We start from the raw sequence: 27,997 nt of genomic DNA, 5'->3' as shown, positions 1-27,997 counted from the left end.
CCTTCAAGTTTTTTAAGCAGTAGTTCTAATACAGACAGGGCTTCAGTTCTTACAGATGAATAGCTTTTATTTTCTAATGAAAAAATAAATAAAACATGTTCAGATACCATAACAGTTTCTCTCTATAATCTGCATTTTACTTCATTAAAAAGAGACATAAAACCCCACATTTTTCCTTTCATGATTAAAGCAGAACATGCAATTTTACACAAATTTTACACAACTTTTCCAGTTTACTACTGGGAGCTAGCTAAACACAGATGAGCCAATGACAAGAGGCATATACTGTATGTGCAGCAACCAGACAGAAGCTAGGTTCCCAGTAGTCCATTGCTGCTCCTCAGCATACATAGGTTTACTCTTCAACAAAGGGATAACAAGAGGATGAATCAGATTAGATAACAGAACTAAATTGGAACATTATTTAAAATTGCATGTTCTTTCTGAATCACACAAATTAACTTTACTGTCCTTGTAAGGATGTGGGAGGATTTGTGTAAGAAGAGTTACACATTTACAATATTTTTTTGAAAGGGACAAATTATATGTTAATACACATTGTTTTTTGGACAAGATTGAACCATTTATGTAATTTACAGCGTCTCCAGTGCTGCTGAAACATTTGTCCAACCTGTTATCTTAAAGGGACACTGAACCCAATTTTTTTCTTTTGTGATTCAGATAGAGCATGCAATTTTAAACAACTTTCTAATTTACTCCTATTATCAATTTTTCTTTGTTCTCTTTATTTGAAAAAGAAGGCATCTAAGCTATTTTATTGGTTCAGACCACGGAAAGCACTTGTTTATTGGTAGGTGAATTTACCCACCAATCAGCAAGAACACAGTGTGTTCACCAAAAATGGGCCGGCATCTAAACTTACATTCTTGCATTTCAAATAAAGATACCAAGAGAATGAAAATAATTTGATAATAGGAGTAAATTAGAAAGTTGCTTAAAATTGCATGCTCTATCTGAATCACGAAAGAAAAAATTTGGATTCAGTGTCCCTTTTTAAAGCAATTGCATAATCAAAAAGTGCATAATAAAAGGACAATGCAATAAGACTGAATTTGAAATGAGAAGTAGATTTTTTTCTAACTAATTTCCTATAAGTTGCAGCCCCCTGCATCAGGTGACATCCATCACCCAGTCACAGACTCATATACATGCATGCTGTAAACTCCTGCACATGTATTCCCATATATTAATAAGTAAAAATAAAACATTACAATATACATTTTCTTGCTTCCTTTACCTATAAAAAAATGTGCTTGTTACACATTCCCTAAAGAGTCTGAATTCTGTACTTAAAGGGATATGAAACCCAAAATTTTTATTTCATGATTTAGATAGAGCATGCAATTTTAAATAATTTTCTAATTTACTTTTATTATACATTTTTCTTTGTTTTCTTTGTATCTTAGTTGAAAAGCAGGACTATAAGCTTAGGAGTGGCCCATTTTTGGAGCACTATATGGCAGCAGTTTTGCAAGAATGTTATCCATTTGCAAGAGCACAAAATGACTGCACTATTTCCTGCCATGTAGTGCTCCAGGTGTCTACCTAGGTATCTCTTCAACACAGAATATCATGGAAACAAAGCAAATTTAATAAAATAAGTAAATTGGAAACTTTTTAAAATGTTATGCTCTGTCTGAATCACTAAAGAAAATGTTTTGGTTTCATATCCCTATAAGTCTTCTGCAAACTGCCTGACTCCGTTTCATATACTACAAAGTGATTGTTTAGATATGAGCACAAACTCATCTACAGTTATTTTTAATTGGCTACATTTAAGGGAGATATGATATGCAAGTAGTTCAGGCCGCAACATACTTACAGAAAAAATAATCCGGCCTCTCTAGAAAGTGTGTAGGGAATATTTTTTTCTATAGCAAAATTTTATGTTGCACTTTTATTTTCATTAATTTATGGAGATTTACATTTTGAGTTTTATGTCCCTTTAAGAATGTATTAGACAACATTGAATATCAAGTGGTCCTGTCAGGAGAGACTATTTCCCTGCTTGGGCTGCCCGCTAGCTCAGTCATTATGCATGGTCTGGGCCAGAGCTAAAACGCTGCTCTGTTGTAATTAACGGGTGCAATGATGATTTGTCTGTATTTACTGATTTCACTTCCTTTATAAGCTCTTGAGTCACATAAACCGGGTTAAACTTTCATATAATTAAAAGGTCATAAACCCCTTTTTTTTTTCTTTCATGATTCAGACAGAACATGCAATTGTAAACAATTTCCAATTTACTTCTATTATCAAATTTGCTTTACCCTTTTGGTATCTTTTTAGAAAAAGCAGTGATGCACTCTGGGAGCTAGCTGAACACATCAGGTAAACCAATGACAGCAGGCCCACATGAGCAGCCACCAATCAATAGATAATAGAGCTTACAATTTTAAACAACTTATCAATTTACTTCTATCTGAATCATGAGAGAAAATGTTTGGGTTTCATGTCCATTTAATCTGAAATCTCCTGCAATTCCCATAGCTAAGACAATAAACAAGGCTATAACCCACCACATTGGTTCTGATGTGTAACTGTTCACCGCCCTGTTTTTCACATTCCCTGGCTGTACTATTTAACCAACTCCTACTCTGTGAGTCATTCCCCACACAACAAAGTGACCTTCCTCTAACTTACCTCACCTTTTGTTTCAACTTAGGGACTTTCTACCTTTAGTGAACTTGGTATAAAGGTGCAGTTACAAGTGTCATTGTCTAATGAAATGTCTAAGTAAAAGTTAACTACTAAAACAGTTCTGAATGGTGGAAATAAAGTCTGTTAATTGTGGGTTTTATTCAACAAAGGAGCGTTAAGGTGAACAGGTTTCTTGATGCCTAAAGAATGTAATGATATCAATGTCTCAACTTTCCACTGCATTTAGTGAATATATTGTGACCTTTTCATAAAAAGATGGTTATTTATGAATCAGTCACTTATCCCATAATGCAGCAGTACCTACCTATAGAATGTGTTATTGCCGGGCAGGCTTCTGTGAGGATTTCTGTCAGGGCATTACTGTCTGAATATTCTTTTTCTAACAGCAGCAACCTGAAGCACAAAAACAAGATTCAGCTAAAACTAGTTCATTACTAATATCAGCTTCATTTGATATTGAGATTATACACACACACTTATAGATTCAATTATAGAAATATTAACTTTACACTTATTTCTCCAATATTTAAAAAGATAATATAACTTAACAAGAGTATATTAAGGTTAATGTTTACTTTAAATACATCATTCCATCTATCTTTAGTTTAGTGTTTAATGACCCTTTAAAGATTTTGGTGGTAGTTCTCTATGACTTGTTTCTAATTAGTAGGTACGATGGAACTTTTGCTCTGCATCAGTGGGCACGTGCACAGATCAAGCATTAGCTGGGGCACGTGCGCATCCTTTGTGGCCAATCATGAGGCAGATAGGAGCAATGTTCACTCCTACTCAAAAATATAACCAGCTTTGATATCTGAACACTGAGAATTGCCATGGTATATATATATACAACTTGTAAACTATAACTGTGTGGTATTAAAATGATTAGCATATAAGATTCTTGTTACAAAAGATAAAACCTTACCCTTGAAAATATGAGTTCATTGACTGTAGTACTCCAAGCTGGACCTTCCAGGTGCTAAGTTTTAGTCTTTCACACATTAACTTACAAACCTCAAACCGATAACAACCTAAAAAAAAAAGATGTAAAGTGTTAGTCAATTATTATAATTACAGTAATTTGACAAATCTTTTAAGCCAGTCAAGTTTGCTATGTCTGAGCTAGATCTACTAAAGAGTATATTATCCCTTTCATGCATATTAGATGTTGTCCTCAGCTTGTGATGGTTCCACAGACCAGGTGTATCTTGGTGACATTATAATGTGATACAGTAACCCTGTCATATTAGCTCACACTGTGTTTCTGCGTTCCTGGGCCAGGCTTTTCCTAGGGTTGAGAAGGCACACAACAAAGACTCCATTTGCAGCTCTTTTGTCTTTACATTCTCATCATCATTTTCATCTTTTGGAGTACGAGCTCCAACTGTTTCAAGGGAATTCTATGTAAAAGAAGAATACAAAATAGATCACTAGTTCATGCATACATTTTAAAATATCATTCTAAATATCTAAATATAAAAAGTAATCGGGCTTACAAATGGTGCATCAGATCAGTCAACTCCCTCAGGATTTCCAAATGAACACAGAGTTAAATACATTGTTATGCAGGAGACTTTGGGTATGATCTTTATTGCAAAAAACAAAAACGCAAACAAACTCATTGTGTCAGTCTCTTTTAGCCTATCCAAACTAGAATATGGATACTTGGATCTTAAAGGGACATTAAAACCTAAATACATGCTAGATAGAATGATGCAATCAAATAAAAGATTAGTTTGAGAATAACGTGATGTATTTTTTTTTTAAAGTTTAATTAGCTGTTTAAATATTGGCAAACTAAGTGTAAAGTTTTAGTGTCTATATTAAAACAAAACAATGGGAGTCGCAATGTTGTAACTTGGGTTACCGTCTCTGATGTGGCCAATTAGGGACAGTTATTAATAGGTCACTACAGTGTTTAGCTAATGGCTGTGTGGAATATAAAAGTGTTCTGCACTTCCATTTCTAACAGGAACTGAAATTTCAGAATGGAATTAAAGGAAAAGGGGCCAAAATAAATCATGAAAGTATATTGCAGTTTTATATATATATATATATATACATACACACACATACACGCAATTTATTATTTTATATTACCATATCAAAGTGTTTAATTTCCCTTTTAGGCAAATAACCATTAGCCACAGACTGGAGGGCCTGACAATTAAATTTATATTTATAAGTAGTATGGGATTATAGGACTTGTCTATTCATAAATAAACAATAATGATGGATTCTGTAAGGTTTGAGGTGGAAAACAAACAGAAGGGAGAGTGGATGTGTTTGTAAAAGCATATCAGGCAGCGTTGTATGTATCAAAGAACACAGAGGGGGACAGAGTTAGGGTTGCCACCTCAGCCATGTTTTCCTGGAGAGTTATTAGTTATACATGCTGCAGGGTGTGCAAGGAGGAACATGCATTTTTGCCTCTGGACATCACATGAATAGCATTGCTAGACAGGTTCCACCTTGCAGTGTATAAATCGTAAGTGTCCAGGAAAACATGGCCCTAAACAGAGTTGTAGGGAGAAAATGGTGGTGTAAGTAAACAATTCATGGCTCAAGGGTTGGAGGGAAAAAGAGTTAAGATAAAGCAAAATTGACAGAAATACCAACAGATATGAATGGAGAAAATGGTAACAACAAAAAAGTAAGGAGAGAGGAAGAGAAAAATAGGTGAGGAAAATTTTTTTTTGGGAAGAGGGGATAACTGGAAGATAGTATGGAGTAAAAACCAAATGGGGAACCAAGCAGAATTGCGTCAAAGTATAACAAGAAGATCATCATTTTGTAAATAGATCTTTCTGGTACACAACCAATCCCAGTATCATGTATTAGGTCTGTGAAAATTGCTGCACTGAAATGACTAAAACCTCCTTTAATGTGAATATATTTCACACTCTAGGTATGCAGTTTGTGAGAGAAATCTTTAAAAGGTATATTTAAATAATACTCTAAAACTATGTACCTTAACTGCTGAGTCGTTCCCACCCCTGTGCTGAGCGGTTTTGGAGTTTTTAGCTGCTGCTTACATATAAACTCTAATTCTGTCAATTTTTCAGTGAAAAACACATATGTATAGTTTTTTTCAGCAGACAGAAGATTGAAATTCTACCAATATTTTACTTATACATCATAACATGACATATCTAGAATATAAAGTGTTAAATTATGAATATTTTTGTTAGACTTTTAAGAAACAAGGTTGTAAACAATAGTGTTTTTTATTGTATATTTAAAAAAGAAGGGGATATTATTATATAAATAAGGGCCTTAAGATATATGTAAATAACTTTGATTTGCAAATAAGGCCACCACTTAAATAAATGAACATTACCACAGTGACCACCAGGTTATTAAAAACAATAGAAGGGCTTTATTTCATAAGAGGGGCCTCTGTTTTAAAATGAGATGCTCTGGAGTCTCTAGGTCTATTTGATGAACTATGGGGTGAGAATTTGCAGAGTTTCCATCTGTACCAGCACTAAGAGTTAGAAAATAATTACTCAGAACACTGGACAGAGTGCTACCTACTTGCTACCACTAAGCCTAACATCTGCTGAACCTAACCCTGCTCTCTCATTTACTTTCAAGTATGTCTGTCCCCCCCCCGAAACCACAGTCTATTCCTGGTCTGCTCAAATCCTGATCACAGCATGTGTAATTCTTTTATCTTTAACTTTGCTAAATTAATCAAACCCCACCCAATATAGTCTACTTGCATCTATCGCTCTAATCTTGATCTAAGTTTTACTTTTCTGTTTACTCTGCAATCAACAAATTTAGTAAACTCAGCTATCTGCAGCAGAGGCCTATAAATTTAAAGGGATATGAAACCCAAAAGTTTTCTTTCATGATTCAGATAGAAGTAAATTCAAGAAAATAGAGAGACACACTCACTGAGACAGAACAATAGCTAGAAAAACTTCTGTGCTTGTCCACAAGGCCAGTGCCACTCAGGGTGCAGTCTCTTTTTGCACGCTATGCCTTTTCACAGAGAAAAAATATCCTGTAGCATATCAGTATGATCCTGCCCAATGACAGTCCAGCACCGAAATACCAGGCAATTCTTCTCTGAACAAGACAAACAACAAACCCCAGACGTACGTTTCGGCCTCTCTTGGGCCTCGTCAGTGAGGTGCAGTTGCATATCTCTAGGGCATGTGTGCAAGGAGTCCAACCCTGAGTGGCACTGGCCTTGTGGACAAGCACAGAAGTTTTTCTAGCTATTGTTCTGTCTCAGTGAGTGCGTCTCTCTATTTTCTTGAATTTATGTAAATTACTCTTAGGTCTCCCTAAGAATAAAAGGGGGAAACCAGACGTTGGACTCCTTGCACACATGCCCTAGAGATATGCAACTGCACCTCACCGACGAGGCCCAAGAGAGGCCGAAACGTACGTCTGGGGTTTGTTGTTTGTCTTGTTCAGAGAAGAATTGCCTGGTATTTCGGTGCTAGACTGTCATTGGGCAGGATATGCTACAGGATATGCTACAGGATATACAGACTGATATGCTACAGGATATTTTTTCTCTGTGAAAAGGCATAGTGTGCAAAAAGAGACTGCACCCTGAGTGGCACTGGCCTTGTGGACAAGCACAGAAGTTTTTCTAGCTATTGTTCTGTCTCAGTGAGAATGTCTCTCTATTTTCTTGAATTCAGATAGAAGTAAATCAGAAAGTTGTTTAAAATCACTTGCTCTATTACTTCTACGAATTTGCCCAAGCTAATACTTGGGGACATCACCTTTAATAACCCATCTGTCCCTGCTGCCTCTAAACTTCTTTCACTCACATCTCCCTTTGGTTTCTCACAATCCACCGTATTCCCTACTCACCTGGACGGACACTCTATTGAGCTGGTATTTTCCTACCACTGCTCTATATCTTACTTCACCTGTTCCCCTTTTCCTATTTCAGACCACCACCTGCTCACCTATAATCTTAATTCATTGGCTAAACCCACTTATCCATCTTGCCCACAGACCTGTAGAAATATGCATGCTGTGGATCCGCTACAATTTAACAAACTCATTCAACATCTCCTTCCTCACACTTCCACTATAACCTGCCCTGCCCTTGCTACAACTCAATATAACAAAACTCTCTCCTCTGCACTAGACAATTTACTTCTCCCCAACTGTGCAAAACCCCATGACATCAGTTACAGCCCTGGCAGCACTCTCAGCAAACATGCTACCTGCAAAAATGCTCCCATACCGCTGAGTGTGTCTAGAGGAAATCTTGCTCTGAACCTGATTTCATCCACTACAAGTTTATTCTTCATTCATACACATCTGCCCTTCACTTAGCCAACTAAACCTACTTCTCTTATATCTACTCTCCCCTCAAACAACTCTTATCCACTTTCAACTTGCTCCTCTATCCACCTGCACCACCCTCTTCATCTGTCTTTAGTGCTCAAGACCTGGCACACTACTTTTTAAGCAAAACACATACTATTCAAAGCAACATCCCATCACAAGCCTGCAATCTTCCATCTGCACCCCACCCCCAGTTACCCCCTCTGCATCTTTCCCCCCAGCCACTGAGTTGGGGTCTCTTATTGTCTTCGTCATGCCTCACTACCTGCCCGCTTAACCTTAGCTCTTCACATCTAATACCTTCTCTGTCTTTCACCCTTACTCAAGCTCTTACTCATATCTTTAACCTATCCCATTCTACCGGTTCATTACCATCTTTTTTCAAACATGCAAAGGTCTCTCTCATACTCAAAAAGATCTCAGTTGACCCTAAATCTCCTGCAAACTACCACCCAATATCACTGCTCCCACTAACATTAAAACTCCTGGAAAAACATAATTTATGTAAGAACTTACCTGATAAATTCATTTCTTTCATATTAGCAAGAGTCCATGAGCTAGTGACGTATGGGATATACATTCCTACCAGGAGGGGCAAAGTTTCCCAAACCTCAAAATGCCTATAAATACACCCCTCACCACACCCACAATTCAGTTTAACAAATAGCCAAGAAGTGGGGTGATAAGGAGCGAAAGCATAAAAAAATAAGGAATTGGAATAATTGTCCTTTATACAAAAAAATCATAACCACCACAAAAAAAGGGTGGGCCTCATGGACTCTTGCTAATATGAAAGAAATGAATTTATCAGGTAAGTTCTTACATAAATTATGTTTTCTTTCATGTAATTAGCAAGAGTCCATGAGCTAGTGACATATGGGATAGCAGATACCCAAGATGTGGAACTTCCACGCAAGAGTCACTAGAGAGGAAGGGATAAAATAAAGACAGCCAATTCCGCTGAAAAAATAATCCACAACCCAAATCAAAAAATTAAATAATAAGCAGCAGAATCAAACTAAAACAGCTGCCTGAAGTACTTTTCTACCAAAAACTGCTTCTGAAGAAGAGAAAACATCAAAATGGTAGAATTTAGTAAAAGTATGCAAAGAAGACCAAGTTGCTGCTTTGCAAATTTGATCAACAGAAGCTTCATTCCTAAAAGCCCAGGAAGTAGAAACTGACCTAGTAAAATGAGCTGTAATCCTTTGAGGCGGGGACTTACCCGACTCTACATAAGCATGATGAATCAAAGACTTTAACCAAGATGCCAAAGAAATGGCAGAAGCCTTCTGACCTTTTCTGGAACCAGAAAAGATGACAAATAGACTAGAAGTCTTTCTAAAACCTTTAGTAGCTTCAACATATTATTTCAAAGCTCTATCTACATCCAAATAATGTAAAGATTTCTCCAGAGAATTCTTAGGATTAGGACATAACGAAGGGACAACAATCTCTCTACTAATGTTGTTAGAGTTCACAACCTTAGGTAAAAATTTAAATGAAGTCCGCAACACTGCCTTATCCTGATGAAATATCAGGAAAGGAGATTCACAAGAAAGAGCAGATAACTCAGAAACTCTTCTAGCAGAAGAGATGGCTAAAAGGAACAACACTTTCCAAGAAAGTAATTTAATATCCAGAGAATGCATAGGTTCAAACGGAGGAGCCTGTAAAGCCCTCAGAACCAAATTAAGACTCCAAGGAGGAGAGATTGACTTAATGACAGGCTTGATACGAACCAAAGCCTGAACAAAACAATGAATATCAGGATGATTAGCAATCTTTCTGTGAAAAAGAACAGAAAGAGCAGAGATTTGACCTTTCAAAGAGCTTGCAGACAAACCCTTATCCAAACCATCCTGAAGAAACTGTAAAATTCTTGGAATTCTAAAAGAATGCCAAGAGAATTTATGAGAAGAACACCAAGAAATGTAAGTCTTGTAGACTCGATAATAAATCTTCCTAGACACAGATTTATGAGCCTGTATCATAGTATTAATCACTGAGTCAGAGAAACCTCTATGACTAAGAATCAAGCGTTCAATCTCCATACCTTCAAATTTAATGATTTGAGATCCTGATGGAAAAATGGGCCTTGAGATAGAAGGTCTGGCCTTAACGGAAGTGTCCAAGGTTGGCAACTTGCCATCTGAGCGAGATCCGCATACCAAAACCTGTGAGGCCATGCTGGAGCCACCAGCAATACAAACGAACGTTCCATTAGAATTTTGGAAATCACTTTTGGAAGAAGAACTAGAGACTGAAAGATATAAGCAGGTTGATAATTCCAAGGAAGCGACAGCGCGTCCACTGCTTCCGTCTGAGGATCCCTGGATCTGGACAGATACCTGGGAAGTTTCTTGTTTAGATGAGAGGCCATCAGATCTATTTCTGGAAGTCCCCAGATTTGAACAATCTGAAGAAATACCTCTGGGTGAAGAGACCATTCGCCCGGATGGCGACTGAGATAATCCACTTCCCAATTGTCTACACCTGGGATATGAACCGCAGAGATTAGACAGCAGCTGGATTCCGCCCATACAAGTATCCGAGATACTTCTTTCATAGCCTGAGGACTGTGAGTCCCCCCTTGATGATTGACATATGCCACGGTTGTGACATTGTCTGTCTGAAAACAAATAAACTATTCTCTCTTCAGAAGAGGCCAGAACTGAAGAGCTCTGAAAATCCAAAATGTTGATTGGTAATTTCGCCTCCTGAAATTCCCAAACCCCCTGCGCTGTCAGAGATCCCCATACAGCTCCCCAACCTGAAAGACTCGTATCTGTTGAGATCACAGTCCAGGTTGGACGAACAAAAGAGGCCCCTTGAATTAGACGATGATGATTCAACCACCAAGTCAGAGAAGATCGAACATTGGGATTTAAGGATATTAATTGTGATATATTAATTGTGATATCTTTGTATAATCCCTGCACCATTGGTTCAGCATACAAAGCTGAAGAGGTCTCATGTGAAAGCGAGCAAAGGGGATAGCGTCCGATGCAGCAGTCATGAGACCTAGAATTTCCATGCACAAAGCTACCGAAGGGAATGATTGAGACTGAAGGTTTCGACAAGCTGAAACCAACTTCAGACGTCTCTTTTCTGTTAGAGACAGAGTCATGGACACTGAATCTATTTGAAAACCCAAAAAGGTTACCTTTGTCTGAGGAATCAATGAACTCTTTGGTAAATTGATCCTCCAACCATGTCTTTGAAGAAACAAAACAAGTTGATTCGTATGAGATTCTGCAGAATGTAAAGACTGAGCAAGTACCAAGATATCGTCCAAATAAGGAAATACCGCAATACCCTGTTCCCTGATCACAGAGAGAAGGGCACTGAGAACCTTTGAAAAAAACCTTGGAGCTGTTGCTAGGCCAAATGGAAGAGCAACAAACTGGTAATGCTTGTCTAGAAAAGAGAATCTCAGGAACTGATAGTGATCTGGATGAATTGGAATATGAAGATATGCATCCTGTAAGTCTATTGTAGACATATAATGCCCTTGCTGAACAAAAGGCAGAAAAGTCCTTATAGTCACCATTTTGAATGTTGGTATCCTTACATAATAATTCAATATTTTTAGATCCAGAACTGGTCTGAAGGAATTCTCCTTCTTTGGTACAATGAATAGATTTGAATAAAACCCCAGACCCTGTTCCAGAACTGGAACTGGCACAATTACCCCAGCCAACTCTAGGTCTGAAACACATTTCAGAAATGCCTGAGCCTTCACTCGGTTTACTGGAATGCGAGAGAGAAAAAATCTTCTCACAGGTGGTCTTACCTTGAAACCTATTCTGTACCCTTGTGAAACAATGTTCTGAATCCAAAGACTGCGAATCGAATTGATCCAAATATCTTTGAAAAATCGTAACCTGCCCCCTACCAGCTGTGCTGGAATGAGGGCCGCACCTTCATGTGGACTTGGGAGCTGGTTTTGACTTTCTAAAAGGCTTGGATTTTTTCCAGACTGGAGATGGTTTCCAAACGGAAACCGTTCCTTTAGGGGAAGGGTCAGGCTTCTGTTCCTTATTCTGACGAAAGGAACGAAAACGATTAGCAGCCCTGTATTTGCCTTTAGATTTTTTGTCCTGAGGCAAAAAGGTTCCTTTCCCCCCCAGTAACAGTTGAAATAATTGAATCCAACTGTGAACCAAATAATTTATTACCTTGGAAAGAAAGAGAAAGTAAAGTTGACTTAGAAGTCATATCTGCATTCCAAGATTTAAGCCATAAAGCTCTTCTAGCTAAAATAGCTAAAGACATATACCTGACATCAATTCTAATGATATCAAAAATGGCATCACAAATAAAGTTATTAGCATGTTGAAGAAGTTTAACAATGCTATAAGAATTATGGTCTGACACTTCATGCGCTAAGGCCTCCAACCAAAAAGTGGAAGCTGCAGCAACATCAGCCAAAGAAATAGCAGGTCTAAGAAGATTACCTGAACATAATTAAGCTCTCCTTAGAAAGGATTCAAGCTTCCTATCTAAAGGATCCTTAAAAGAAGTACTATCCGCCGTAGGAATAGTAGTACGTTTAGCAAGAGTAGAGATAGCCCCATCAACTTTAGGGATTTTGTCCCAAAACTCTAATCTATCAGATGGCACAGGGTACAATTTCTTAAACCTTGGAGAAGGAGTAAATGAGGTACCCAGACTATTCCATTCCCTAGAAATTACTTCTGAAATAGCATCAGGAACTAGAAAAACTTCTGGAATAACTACATGAGGTTTAAAAACCGAATTTAAACGCTTAGTAGATTTAGTATCAAGAGGACTAGACTCCTCCATATCTAATGCAATCAACACTTCTTTAAGTAAAGAACAAATAAATTCCATTTTAAATAAATATGAAGATTTATCAGTGTCAATATCTGAGGCAGAATCTTCTGAATCAGATAGATCCTCATCAGAAATAGATAAGTCAGAATGATGGCGGTCACTTAAAAATTCATCTGAAATATGAGAAGTTTTAAAAGACCTTTTACGTTTGCTGGAAGGAGGAATAACAGACAGAGCCTTCCTAATAGAATTAGAAACAAATTCTTTCACATTAACAGGAACATCCTGAACATTAGATGTTGAAGGAAAAACAACGGGTAAAGGATTATTACTAATGGAAACCCTATCTGCATTAGAAAGTTTATCATGACAGCTAACACAAACTACAGCCGGAGGAACAGATACCAAAAGTTTACAACAAATGCACTTAACTTTGGTAGAACCAGCATCAGGCAGCGTCTTTCCAGAAGTAGATTCTGATCCAGGGTCAGGTTGAGACATCTTGCAATATGTAATAGAAAAAACAACATATAAAGCAAAATTATCAAATTCCTTAAATGACAGTTTCAGGAATGGGAAAAAATGCCAAATGAACAAGCCTCTAGCAACCAGAAGCAATGAAAACGTGAGACTTAAATAATGTGGAAAAAAGGTGGAGACAAGAATGACGCCCACATTTTTTGGCCCCAAGTATGACGCCCACATTATTGGCGCCAAGTACAACGCCCATATTTTTTGGCACCAAGAATGACGCCACATCCTCTGACGGCGAAAGAAATGACACCCACATTTTTTGGCGCAAAGGAACGTCTAAAATACATAAACGTAAAAAATGACGCAACTACGAATAAACTTCCGGCGTCAATTAAGGCGCCGGAAATGAAAAAATTTTGCCCAAAAAAGTTGGCGCCAAGAATGACGCAATAAATTGAAGCATTTCAGCCCCCGCGAGCCTAACAGCCCGCAGGGAAAAAAGTCAATTGAAAATAATTTTAAGGTAAGAAAAAATATTTATTCATATGCATTATCCCAAAAAAACATAATTTATGTAAGAACTTACCTGATAAATTAATTTCTTTCATATTAGCAAGAGTCCATGAGCTAGTGACGTATGGGATATACATTCCTACCAGGAGGGGCAAAGTTTCCCAAACCTCAAAATGCCTACAAATACACCCCTCACCACACCCACAAATCAGTTTAACGAATAGCCAAGAAGTGGGGTGATAAGAAAAAAGTGCAAAAGCATATAAAATAAGGAATTGGAATAATTGTGCTTTATACAAAAAAATCATAACCACCACAAAAAAGGGCGGGCCTCATGGACTCTTGCTAATATGAAAGAAATGAATTTATCAGGTAAGTTCTTACATAAATTATGTTTTCTTTCATGTAATTAGCAAGAGTCCATGAGCTAGTGACGTATGGGATAATGACTACCCAAGATGTGGATCTTTCCACGCAAGAGTCACTAGAGAGGGAGGGATAAAATAAAGACAGCCAATTCCTGCTGAAAATAATCCACACCCAAAATAAAGTTTAATGAAAAAACAAACAGAAGATTCAAACTGAAACCGCTGCCTGAAGTACTTTTCTACCAAAAACTGCTTCAGAAGAAGAAAATACATCAAAATGGTAGAATTTAGTAAAAGTATGCAAAGAGGACCAAGTTGCTGCTTTGCAAATCTGATCAACCGAAGCTTCATTCCTAAACGCCCAGGAAGTAGAAACTGACCTAGTAGAATGAGCTGTAATCCTTTGAGGCGGAGTTTTACCCGACTCGACATAGGCATGATGAATTAAAGATTTCAACCAAGATGCCAAAGAAATGGCAGAAGCTTTCTGGCCTTTTCTAGAACCGGAAAAGATAACAAATAGACTAGAAGTCTTTCGGAAAGACTTAGTAGCTTCAACATAATATTTCAAAGCTCTAACAACATCCAAAGAATGCAACGATTTCTCCTTAGAATTCTTAGGATTAGGACATAATGAGGGAACCACAATTTCTCTACTAATGTTGTTGGAATTCACAACCTTAGGTAAAAATTCAAAAGAAGTTCGCAACACCACCTTATCCTGATGAAAAATGTCCAATGAATGCATGGGTTCAAAAGGAGGAGCTTGAAGAGCCCCCAGAACCAAATTCAAACTCCCAGGAGGAGAAATTGACTTAATGACAGGTTTTATACGAACCAAAGCTTGTACAAAACAATGAATATCAGGAAGATTAGCAATCTTTCTGTGAAAAATAACAGAAAGAGCAGAGATTTGTCCTTTCAAAGAACTTGCGGATAAACCTTTATCTAAACCATCCTGAAGAAACTGTAAAATTCTCGGAATTCTAAAAGAATGCCAAGAAAAATGATGAGAAAGACACCAAGAAATATAAGTCTTCCAGACTCTATAATATATCTCTCTAGATACAGATTTACGAGCCTGTAACATAGTATTAATCACAGAGTCAGAGAAACCTCTTTGACCAAGAATCAAGCGTTCAATCTCCATACCTTTAAATTTAAGGATTTGAGATCCTGATGGAAAAAAGGACCTTGCGACAGAAGGTCTGGTCTTAGCGGAAGAGTCCACGGATGGCAAGAGGCCATCCGGACAAGATCCGCATACCAAAACCTGTGAGGCCATGCCGGAGCTACCAGCAGAACAAACGAGCATTCCTTCAGAATCTTGGAGATTACTCTTGGAAGAAGAACTAGAGGCGGAAAGATATAGGCAGGATGATACTTCCAAGGAAGTGATAATGCATCCACTGCTTCCGCCTGAGGATCCCTGGATCTGGACAGATACCTGGGAAGTTTCTGGTTTAGATGAGACGCCATCAGATCTATTTCTGGAAGCTCCCACATTTGAACAATCTGAAGAAATACCTCTGGGTGAAGAGACCATTCGCCCGGATGCAACGTTTGGCGACTGAGATAATCCGCTTCCCAATCGTCTATACCTGGGATATGAACCGCAGAGATTAAACAGGAGCTGGATTCCGCCCAAACCAGAATTCGAGATACTTCTTTCATAGCCAGAGGACTGTGAGTCCCTCCTTGATGATTGATGTATGCCACAGTTGTGACATTGTCTGTCTGAAAACAAATGAACGATTCTCGCTTTAGAAGAGGCCAAGACTGAAGAGCTCTGAAAATTGCACGGAGTTCCAAAATATTGATCGGTAATCTCACCTCCTGAGATTCCCAAACTCCTTGTGCCGTCAGAGATCCCCACACAGCTCCCCAACCTGTAAGACTTGCATCTGTTGAAATTACAGTCCAGGTCGGAAGAACAAAAGAAGCCCCCTGAATTAAACTATGGTGATCTGTCCACCACGTTAGAGAGTGTCATACAATCGGTTTTAAAGATATTAATTGAGATATCTTTGTGTAATCCCTGCACCATTGATTCAGCATAGAGCTGAAGAAGTTGCATGTGAAAACGAGCAAAGGGGATCGCGTCCGATGCAGCAGTCATAAGACCTAGAATTTCCATGCATAAGGCTACCGAAGGTAATGATTGTGACTGAAGGTTTCGACAAGCTGAAATCAATTTTAGACGTCTCTTGTCTGTCAAAGACAGAGTCATGGACACTGAATCTATCTGGAAACCCAGAAAGATTACCCTTGTCTGAGGAATCAATGAACTTTTTAGTGAATTGATCCTCCAACCATGATCTTGAAGAAACAACACAAGTCGATTCGTATGAGATTCTGCTAAATGTAAAGACTGAGCAAGTACCAAGATATCGTCCAAATAAGGAAATACCACAATACCCTGTTCTCTGATTACAGACAGAAGGGCACCGAGAACCTTTGTAAAAATTCTTGGAGCTGTAGCTAGGCCAAACGGCAGAGCCACAAACTGGTAATGCTTGTCCAGAAAAGAGAATCTCAGGAACTGATAATGATCTGGATGAATCGGAATATGCAGATATGCATCCTGTAAATCTATTGTGGACATATAATGCCCTTGTTGAACAAAAGGCAAGATAGTCCTTACAGTTACCATTTTGAACGTTGGTATCCTTACATAACGATTCAATATTTTTAGATCCAGAACTGGTCTGAAGGAATTCTCCTTCTTTGGTACAATGAAGAGATTCGAATAAAACCCCAGCCCCTGTTCCAGAACTGGAACTGGCATAATTACTCCAGCCAACTCTAGATCTGAAGCACATTTCAGAAATGCTTGAGCTTTCACTGGATTTACTGGGACACGGGAAAGAAAAAATCTCTTTGCAGGAGGTCTTATCTTGAAACCAATTCTGTACCCTTCTGAAACAATGTTCTGAATCCAAAGATTGTGAACAGAATTGATCCAAATTTCTTTGAAAAAACGTAACCTGCCCCCTACCAGCTGAGCTGGAATGAGGGCCGCACCTTCATGTGGACTTAGAAGCTGGCTTTGCTTTTCTAGAAGGCTTGGATTTATTCCAGACTGGAGATGGTTTCCAGACTGAAACTGCTCCTGAGGATGAAGGATCAGGCTTTTGTTCTTTGTTGAAACGAAAGGAACGAAAACGATTATTAGCCCTGTTTTTACCCTTAGATGTTTTATCCTGTGGTAAAAAAGTTCCTTTCCCACCAGTAACAGTTGAGATAATAGAATCCAACTGAGAACCAAATAATTTGTTACCCTGGAAAGAAATGGAAAGTAGAGTCGATTTAGAAGACATATCAGCATTCCAAGTTTTAAGCCATAAAGCTCTTCTAGCTAAAATAGCTAGAGACATAAACCTGACATCAACTCTGATAATATCAAAAATGGCATCACAGATAAAATTATTAGCATGTTGAAGAAGAATAATAATATTATGAGAATCATGATCTGTTACTTGTTGCGCTAAAGTTTCCAACCAAAAAGTTGAAGCTGCAGCAACATCAGCCAATGATATAGCAGGTCTAAGAAGATTACCTGAACACAGAAAGGATTCAATTTTACCTATCTAAAGGATCCTTAAAGGAAGTACCATCTGACGTAGAAATAGCCCCATCAACTTTAGGGATTTTGTCCCAAAATTCTAATCTGTCAGACGGCACAGGATATAATTGCTTAAAACGTTTAGAAGGAGTAAATGAGTTGCCCAAATTATTCCATTCTCTGAAAATTACTTCAGAAATAGCACCAGGAACAGGAAAAACTTCTGGAATAACCACAGGAGATTTAAAGACCTTATCTAAACGTTTAGATTTAGTATCAAGAGGACCAGAATCCTCAATTTCTAAAGCAATTAGTACTTCTTTAAGTAAAGAACGAATAAATTCCATTTTAAATAAATATGAAGATTTATCAGCATCAACCTCTGAGACAGAATCCTCTGAACCAGAAGAGTCATTAGAATCAGAATCATGATGTTCATTTAAAAATTCATCTGTATAAAGAGAAGTTTTAAAAGATGTTTTATGTTTACTAGAAGGAGGAATAACAGACATAGCCTTCTTGATGGATTCAGAAACAAAATCTCTTATGTTATCAGGAACATTCTGAACATTAGATGTTGATGGAACTGCAACAGGTAATGGTACATTACTAAAGGAAATATCTGCATTAACAAGTTTGTCATGACAATTAATACAAACAGCTGGAGGAACAGCTACCAAAAGTTTACAGCAGATACACTTAGCTTTGGTAGTTCCAGCACCAGACAGCGATTTTCCTGAAGTATCTTCTGACTCAGATGCAACGTGAGACATCTTGCAATATGTAAGAGAAAAAACAACATATAAAGCAAAATTGATCAAAATCCTTAAATGACAGTTTCAGGAATGGGGAAAAATGCCAAGGAATAAGCTTCTAGCAACCAGAAGCAAAGAAAAATGAGACTTAAATAATGTGGAGACAAAAGCGACGCCCATATTTTTTTTAGCGCCAAATAAGACGCCCACATTATTTGGCGCCTAAATGCTTTTGGCGCCAAAAATGACGCCACGTCCGGAACGCCAACATTTTTGGAGCAAAAGAACGTCAAAAAATGACACGTATGACGCCGGAAACAGAAAAGATTTTTTGCGCCAAAAAAGTCAGCGCCAAGAATGACGCAATAAAATGAAGCATTTTCAGCCCCCGCGAGCCTAACAGCCCACAGGGAAAAAAGTCAAATTTTTAAGGTAAGAAAAATAATTGATTCAAGTGCATTATCCCAAATATGAAACTGACTGTCTAAAAATAAGGAATGTTGAACATCCTGAGTCAAGGCAAATAAATGTTTGAATACATATATTTAGAACTTTATTAAAAAAGTGCCCAACCATAGCTTAGAGTGTCACAGAAAATAAGACTTACTTACCCCAGGACACTCATCTACATGTTTGTAGAAAGCCAAACCAGTACTGAAACGAAAATCAGCAGAGGAAATGGTATATATATATAAGAGTATATCGTCGATCTGAAAAGGGAGGTAGGAGAAGAAATCTCTACGACCGATAACAGAGAACCTATGAAATAGATCCCCTAGAGGAAGACCATTGTATTCAAATAGGCAATACTCTCTTCACATCCCTCTGACATTCACTGAACTCAGAGGAAAACCGGGCTCCAGCCTGCTGCGAAGCGCATATCAACGTAGAATCTAGCACAAACTTACTTCACCACCTCCATGGGAGGCAAAGTTTGTAAAACTGAATTGTGGGTGTGGCGAGGGGTGTATTTATAGGCATTTTGAGGTTTGGGAAACTTTGCCCCTCCTGGTAGAAATGTATATCCCATACGTCACTAGCTCATGGACTCTTGCTAATTACATGAAAGAAAACTAGTTTACAACCGCCTAACCTACTTCCTTTACTCCCAACTCCTTGCTTGACCCACTGAAATCTGTCTTCCGCCCCAAACACTCAACTGAAAATTGCCCTTACAAAGGTTAATAACGATCTTCTTTCTGCTAAAAGTAATGGCCAATACTCTATACTTCTCTTACTTGACCTTCCCAGCTGCCTTCAACACAGTTGACCACCCCCTCTCCTCCTACAGACCCTCAGATCTCTTGGTCTTTATGATACTGCTCTCTCTTGGATCCACTCTTATCTTTCTCAGAGGTCCTTTCTCTGTGTCATTTGCTAGCGGCAACTCCTCTTCATTGCCTCTGTCTGGGTCCTCTACTCCATTTATACTACTTCACTTAACGGCCATGGCTTCAAATATCACCTCTATGCTGATGACACCCAGATCTACCTCTCCACCCCTGCTCTCTCTCCCTCTGTCCTTTCTCACGTCAGCGACGGTTTATCAAACATTTTTTCCTGGATGGCTCTCACAACCTAAACATGTGCAAGACTGAGCTCCTTCTAATCCCCCCCCCCCCCCCCCCCTCTGGTTCTACTCTGATTTCTGACTATTCTTCCCCGGTCAACGGCATCACTATCTTCCAATCACCCCAAGTCGCCTTCTAGATAGTAAGTTCCCACAGGAATAGGGCAATCTTGTCTCTTAAAAGGTTTTTTTTTTTTTTTAATGAATTGTACCCATGGAGAGCTGTGGAATATGTTGGTGCTTTATAAATAAAGTATAATAATAATATTAATAATAAATATTAGCGGTTACAAGCATGTTAAGACCTACTTCTTACAAATGTGTTTTTTTAATAAATTGTGATATCACTAAATACCTCCATTTTATGCAATTAACATTTAAATGGTGGGTCTTGGAGCTTTCTAGGGTTTTAGTGAGCAAAGATGGGGGATTTCAATATTTAAACCCCCCCTCATTCAGCTCCCTCAAGCTCTATAGAGCAGCCCACCACGTAAAAGTTTCTAGGGCTTTGTTATCTCTCTATGCCCAAGCGTAGTTACATCACCAACATCACTAGATTATCCTGGTGATGTTGATACCCTTGGCTGCCTCATAGCACGCTTAAAGTGCAGACCCCCACGACGACACTGGTTTTCATCCACAATTAAAGGGACAGTCTACTCCAGAATTTTTATTGTTTTAAAAGATAGATAATCCCTTTATTACCCATTCCTCAATTTTGTATAACCAACACGGTTATATTAATATACATTTTACCTCTGTGATTACCTTGTATCTAAGCCTCTCCGTTCTTGTGACAGACTTGCATTATAGCCTATCAGTGCTACCAAGAAAACAAAGCAAATTTGATGATAAAAGTAAATGGGAAAGTTGTTTAAAATTGCATGCCCTATCTGAATCATGAAAGTTTAATTTGACTAAACTTTTCCTTTAAGGAGTGAAGCAAATGTTTTGGATTCCTTTCTTTTAAACCTTATCTTCATTAATAATTTCCACCTTTAACATGTTATTATGGGTTAGACATTATACACTTTATGCTGCAGTCATGTATGTTCATGTTACCTTTTTTATGAGAGGAAAGAGGATTTCTGCCAAGTCATGGAAATGATCCTCCTTTGTGGACTCCAGAACATCAGCGGCACATTTTAGTGCACTTATCTTGTACTTAACATTCTCCTTCCGACACTCCTTCAATACTGCTTGAACAACTTCATCTATAGAGGGCTGATCTGGAGTGGAATTTTTCAGCTGTTCACTAAGAAACGTAGATACAACACTGTTGTTATTATGCTTTATTTATAACGCATCAGCATATTCCGCAGCGCTGTCCTTGGGTACAATTCATTTAAATAAAACAATGATTCAAAATTCAAGAGACCAGACAAAATTTAACAAATACAGGAGTAATTAAGGGCCCTATTCCCATGGGAACCTAAAGGGACACTAAACCCAAATTCATTCTTTCATGATCCATAAAGAGCATGCAATTTTAAACAACTTTCTAATTTACTCCTATTAACACATTTTCTTCGTTATCTTGCTATCTTTATTTGAAAAGCATGAATGTAACTAACAATTGATAATAGGAGTAAATTAGAAAGTTGCTTAAAGTTGAATGCTCTATCTGAATCATGAAAGGAAAACATTGGGTTTAGTATCCCTTTAAAATCTATTAAAAGGGTAGTGTGTACATAAGTTTAATATAACTATTTACATTTTATAGAATATAATTATATTCGGCACAAAACATTCAATATAAAACTGCAAATGAGAATGAAAATCACTTACCTACACGCTGAAACCACTGTTCCAATAGCTTTTAGTAACTCATCCTGTAAAAAAACGTAATAAAACAATCACTTCTAAGGAAGATCTAGCATTAGTAAGATTTTTGTTGTTGTTGTTGCTAAATCTAAAAGGGGGGGGGAATTCAAAAATATATTCCAGTTCTTTCTTTTTGCCTTACCCTAAAATAAAAAAGGTTTATGTTTGTGGAGTGTGTTTCAGGGAACTAACAGAGCTGTGGACTTGTGCACTTTGTCCATAAGGAAACACTGAGCGACAAACATTTCCTGTTAGCTTTAGAAAGGTAACTTTTTCATGCAAAGATAAACATGTTTAGTAGTTGCCCTTTCATATACACAACAGAATTTCAGTCTAAGATCTAACAGAAGGAAATCAGAAAATCATGTGACTCAGATATTAGTTGTATTGTGGGCATCCTCCTGTAATGCCTAAACATGTTACAGTAACAGGAAACTCAAAAATGTTCTTCTGTGTTTCAGAGAGAACAAACAACTTCAAACATTACAATTTACTTCTCTTGGTATATTTTGTAAATATATTTTATTGTGTATTTGTGAATTATTCAATTCTACTGCATTTAGTGGTCTTTAACATTCTATCAGAACATGGTCCTGCTCACAGAACCTGACATTTTGCCTAAGTATGTTTCAGACTTTTGTGCTTCAAATCATACAGTCAGACTGTCCAGAAAAGTAGAGAGTAAATGGTAAGCCATTATAAAGATTGGGTATTGTGAGATGCCTATATATTTATGTTAAGGAGCCAATATAAAACAAACTGTCATTCCACATGGTCATGGTAAGGGCCTCTCAACAACTAAAAGGCAATTCAGCATTGAACAGTATATACATAGCACCAAAAAGAAGTCTGAAATCCACAACAGGCTCAGGGCTCACTGTACACAGGAAACCTCATGGGCAACGGGTACTGTCTAGAGAGATGAGCCAAGAGAGAAATATCATGTTTGTTTAACACCTCTGTATATAGACAAACTGTTAATACAAACAGTAAGTGAACAGATTGGTTTAAAAGTCATCCCACATGGTTCCCATTCACTGATCCCAAATCACTGCCATATTAGCAACACTTGACTTATTCATACACTTTCTATTAAATGAAATCTATACCAGACACACGGCAAGCATTTAAAGGATGCCTAAATCTGAATTCTAAAGAGCAAGAAGAATTACAAAATATTAAATGTAAGATTGAAAACCAAAAGCCTTTCTAATGCTTAAATTGATATTAAACAGTAAATACATGCTAGCCTTAAAACAATATGCAGATGTAGGTTTACAATATTATATTATTTGTTTAAATATTGAAGATATAGGTGTAAAGGTTTAGTTTCTATAAATTACTTTAGTTTCTATAATGCAATGGGCTCCATCCATGTTTAAACTTATGTTTTTTTCCTTATCTATCTTTGCTGCTGAGGACAATTAGGGCCAGATTGAAAAAGGCAATAAAAAAGCTGTCATAAAAGGATCATGAAAACCCTGTTTAAATAATTACTTTAACAATAGTAAGATCCTCACAGTCTTGTTTGCATAGTCTTTTCAGTCTGTTTTACATCTGTCCATTACATTATAGAAACTCAAATGGAATTTTGAAAACCAACCATTTTCAGAGTTAAATTACAGGAAAGGTCAACAAAATAAAGCGTATTGCAGCGTTTTTTAACTAAAAATAATTAAACTTTTTTTTACAATTTCATACATGTTAAATATCTATTTAATTATGCATAATAGTTATGATTTAAGGTCTTATGTATGATGCGGACATTCAATATACATTTTATAATACTGGGAAGATAAACGTCAAACTGTGTAATTGTAGCATTAATTCATGTACCTTCCCTGACCATGTTCTTCCTGGCAATCCCCTCAGAAGAGAGCCGAGTACCATACCAAGGTGAGGAGGCACGAGGGAACCGGTTTGTTGCTTTGCAATGGAGGCCATGGCAGCCGCTCCCTGGGCTTTCATCTTCCAAGATGCTGACTGTAAGGCCTTATTGGTGATATCGATCAACTCCTTCATGTATAGTCTAATTCCACCACTGACACTACCTGGATATAATAAATTAAGTATAAATACATCAACTGTGACACAGAAGAAAAGAGCACATGAATAGGCAACTAAATAGGAATTAGGATATTTTTTATTATATATATATATATATATATATATATATATATATACACACACACATATACATATATATATATATATATATATATATATATATATATATATATATACATATATATATACATATATATATATATATATATATATATATATATATATATATATATATATATAAATACACACACACACACCGTATATACACACATACACAGTATCTCACAAAAGTGAGTACACCCCTCACATTTTTGTAAATATTTTATTATATCTTTTTATGTGACAACACTGAAGAAATGACACTTTGCTACAATGTAAAGTAGTGAGTGTACAGCCTCTATAACAGTGTAAATGTGCTGTCCCCTCAAAATAACTCAACACACAGCCATTAATGTCTAAACCATTGGCAACAAAAGGGAGTACACCCCTAAGTGGAAATGTCCAAATTGGGCCCAAAGGGTCAATATTTTATGTGGCCACCATTATTTTTCAGCACTGCCTTAACCCTCTTGGGCATGGAGTTTACCAGAGCTTCACAGGTTGCCACTGGAGTCCTCTTCCACTCCTCCATGACATCATGGAGACCTTGAGCTCCCCCACCTTCCATTTGAAGATGCCCCACAGATGCTCAATAGGGGTTAGGTCTGGAGACATGCTTGGCCAGTCCATTACCTTTACCCTCAGCTTCTTTAGCAGGGGCAGTGGTCATCTTGGAGGTGTGTTTGGGGTCGTTATGTTGGAATACTGCCCTGCGGTCCAGTCTCCGAAGGGAGGGTATCATGCTCTGCTTCAGTATGTCACAGTACATGTTGGCATTCATGGTTCCCTTAATGAACTGTAGCTCCCCAGTGCCTGCAGCACTCATGCAGGCCCAGACCATGAAACTCCCACCACGATGCTTGACTGTAGGCAAGACACACTTGTCTTTGTACTCCTCACTTGGTTGCCGCCACACACGCTTGACACCATCTGAACCAAATAAGTTTATCTTGGTCTCATCGGACCACAGGACATGGTTCCAGTAATCCATGTCCTTAGTCTGCTTGTCTTCCACAAACTGTTTGCAGGCTTTCTTGTGCATCATCTTTAGAAGAGACTTCCTTTTGGGGCGACAGCCATGCAGACCAATTTGATGCAGTGTATGGGCTGAGCACTGACAGGCTGATCCCCCACCCCTTGGAACATGTCCTCTGAAACCGCTGTATGGTCTTGTCCACCGTGCTGCAGCTCAGTTTCAGAGTCTTGGCAATCTTTTTATAGCCTAGGCCATCTTTATGTAGAGCAACAATTCTTTTTTTCAGATCCTAAGAATTCTTTGCCATGAAGTGCCATGTTAAACTTCCAGTGACCAGTATGAGAGACTAAGGGGTTAACCCCCGAAACATTGCTGCTTTTTATGTAACTCCTAATAAAGTTTTTTCAAGTATACCAGTGCTGGTGTTACCTTTTCAAGATTCAGTATGAGAGAGCGTGAGAGCGATAACACCAAATTTAACACACCTGCTCCCCATTCACACCTAAGACCTTGTAACACTAACAAGTCACATGACACCTGGGAGGGAAAATGGCTAATTGGGCCTAATTTGGACATTTCCACTTAGGGGTGTACTCACTTTTGTTGCCAATGGTTTAGACATTAATGGCTGTGTGTTATTTTGAGGGGACAGCACATTTACACTGTTATACAGGCTGTAGACTCAATACTTTACATTGTAGCAAAGTGTCATTTCTTTAGTGTTGTCACATGAAAAGATATAATAAAATATTTACAAAAATGTGAGGAGTGTACTCACTTTTGTGAGATACTGTATTATACACACACATACATTATATATATATATATATATATATATATATACACACATATATATATATATATATATATACATATACACACATACATATATAAACAGTCATTGGTGGTACGGCACTCTCAGTAACAATATTAGACAAATCTTCTGCCCAGGGTGCACTTAAAATGAATGTATATAGATCGAGAAAGAAAAAGGCACTCACCGGGTCTTTAAATATAAATTCCTTTTATTGTAGTAACGTTTCGGGTTTTATCCCGTTATCAAACCAACAACAAACAGACATGTAGTGCTTACCAAACTTATATACAGACCTAATACCCACCTGCAGAGCTACCCGTGGCGTACCGGAACTCACAGTAATCACGTGGTCAAACACCACATCCTGTGTTGCTATGGAAACCGGATGCCACATTGTAGCCGATCGTAAATTAAAAAAAAAAACTTAAAACCAGGAGATAGACATAATCTACATGTGACTACACAATACGTAACAATATGTAAGGAAACAGGTGGCTTATCACAAATCAACCATTAGCGATGTCGGCATGCACGCATTACTATAAAACACCTTAATCCAGGCTCCACCAATCACATGAGGGTATAGAGCCAGCGCCCACAAATAAGTGAACAGCTGAGTGTCAAAACGAGCATCGCTAATCCAGATACAGTTGTTGCCATTGTCAAATATTAATACACAATCGCATACAAGTGTATTAAATACAAGTCAAAACACAAGGTCCCAAGTGCAAATAAATTTATCTATCTGGTATTACTGATTCTATTTAACGACATAGCCATAGAATAAGGGAGCGCATGGAAAACGACTGTTCAAAATACTTAATCTTTTATGAAGCAACCAAATAAATAGTAAGTTACATTGCATGGTATTTGTAGAGCATCATATTAACAGCGCACCAAAATCTTAAGCTGAGCATAATATTGAAATAGTGTAGACAGTTAAAACATATAAATCTATGCTACAGGTTTACACCGGATGGTGTATTTGAAAAAATTTGTGTAGACATTCTAGTAGAAAAAAACATATTTGGATAGACAATTGTATATAAAAAGAGGACTAGTGTTACTAGATCATGAGGAATTATTATGTGCAAATTCCATGCATCTGGGAGAAGTCCGTATACATAAACATTATATCATTATACTGGTGCCCCCAAGGCTTAGGGACTTTAACCATTTGAGTGCTAAGCACTTTCCCACCTGGGTGCTAAGGTTTTCTTAAAGGGTTTTTTTATTTAATATTTTTAAAAATATATATATTTTTTATTTATTTCAGATCCCCAAGACTTACACCGTTGGAAAGGTTAGGCGATTACCTTTCCAACGGTGGGTCTTGGGGGTCTGTAGCTGCTTAGATGCCTGAGATACAGGCTTCTAAGCAGCATGCCCCCTGCTCCTATATTTAACATTGTTAATGTTAAATAAAGTTGTGCGGTGACGTCATCACGTTTATTGCGTGTGACGTCACTATGCAAAACGGAAGCCCCGGCGATGCCTTTCTTTATGCAGCACCGATCGCCGGGGTAGGAGCCCCTAGATCTTCCTCAAGTTGGGAGAGTGCTAGTGACGGCTCTGAGCCATCATTAGCACCAGAGTGGGAAACTCTGTGACGGCTCAGAGCCGTCATTAGCACTCAAGGGGTTAACAGTAGGATCACTTGGGCCCCAGTATTTTCTGCTTTTGGGTTCAATACTTGTGCACTGCTTACTGCCCTAACAAGTGGAACTTTTACTTGCATGGAACTACTGCATATCACCTAATAATTTTATTTTCATCACTGGTACCCCCCTAACAGCCTCAATACGTGGAACTTTTGATTGTTATTATTGTGCCTCTAGCCTTGGCAATACAGTTGTAGTTACTGTCATGCTAATAAAGCTTAATTGAATTGACTAAATTGTTTATATATATATATATATATATATATATATATATATATATATATATATATATATATATATATATATATATATATATACACACACACACACATATATATACTGTATTAGACTATAATGTGTGATTTTGTAAAATTTTGAGATGGTGGTGTGCAGTGGCAAAAAAAAGGTTGAAAATCATTGATCTAGGTTACCTTCATCATGGCCAAGGAACTCCGAGTTCCTCCCTGATGGTTGATGTAAGCCACTGAGGTTATATTTTCT

General features: G+C 37.7%; 1 protein-coding gene across 1 annotated transcript in view; it reads right to left on the bottom strand.

Annotated features, from left to right (window-relative positions):
- ECPAS (Ecm29 proteasome adaptor and scaffold) overlaps positions 1-27,997 on the bottom strand; it is a 304,008-nt gene that overhangs the window by 16,520 nt on the left and 259,491 nt on the right. Inside the window, exons 42-48 of the mRNA XM_053702690.1 lie at positions 23,713-23,927; positions 21,841-21,884; positions 21,115-21,307; positions 3,938-4,082; positions 3,608-3,713; positions 2,987-3,075; positions 2-73 (exon numbers count right to left, since the gene is read on the bottom strand). Of these exons, the coding sequence (XP_053558665.1) occupies positions 2-73; positions 2,987-3,075; positions 3,608-3,713; positions 3,938-4,082; positions 21,115-21,307; positions 21,841-21,884; positions 23,713-23,927 (864 nt within the window). The remainder of the gene's footprint in view (position 1; positions 74-2,986; positions 3,076-3,607; positions 3,714-3,937; positions 4,083-21,114; positions 21,308-21,840; positions 21,885-23,712; positions 23,928-27,997) is intronic.

This window comes from Bombina bombina, chromosome 2 (assembly GCF_027579735.1).
Source record: "Bombina bombina isolate aBomBom1 chromosome 2, aBomBom1.pri, whole genome shotgun sequence".
Classification (NCBI taxonomy): Eukaryota; Metazoa; Chordata; class Amphibia; order Anura; family Bombinatoridae; genus Bombina; species Bombina bombina.
Note: the sequence above shows the minus strand (reverse complement) of the source record. Positions and strands in the feature narration are given on the sequence as shown.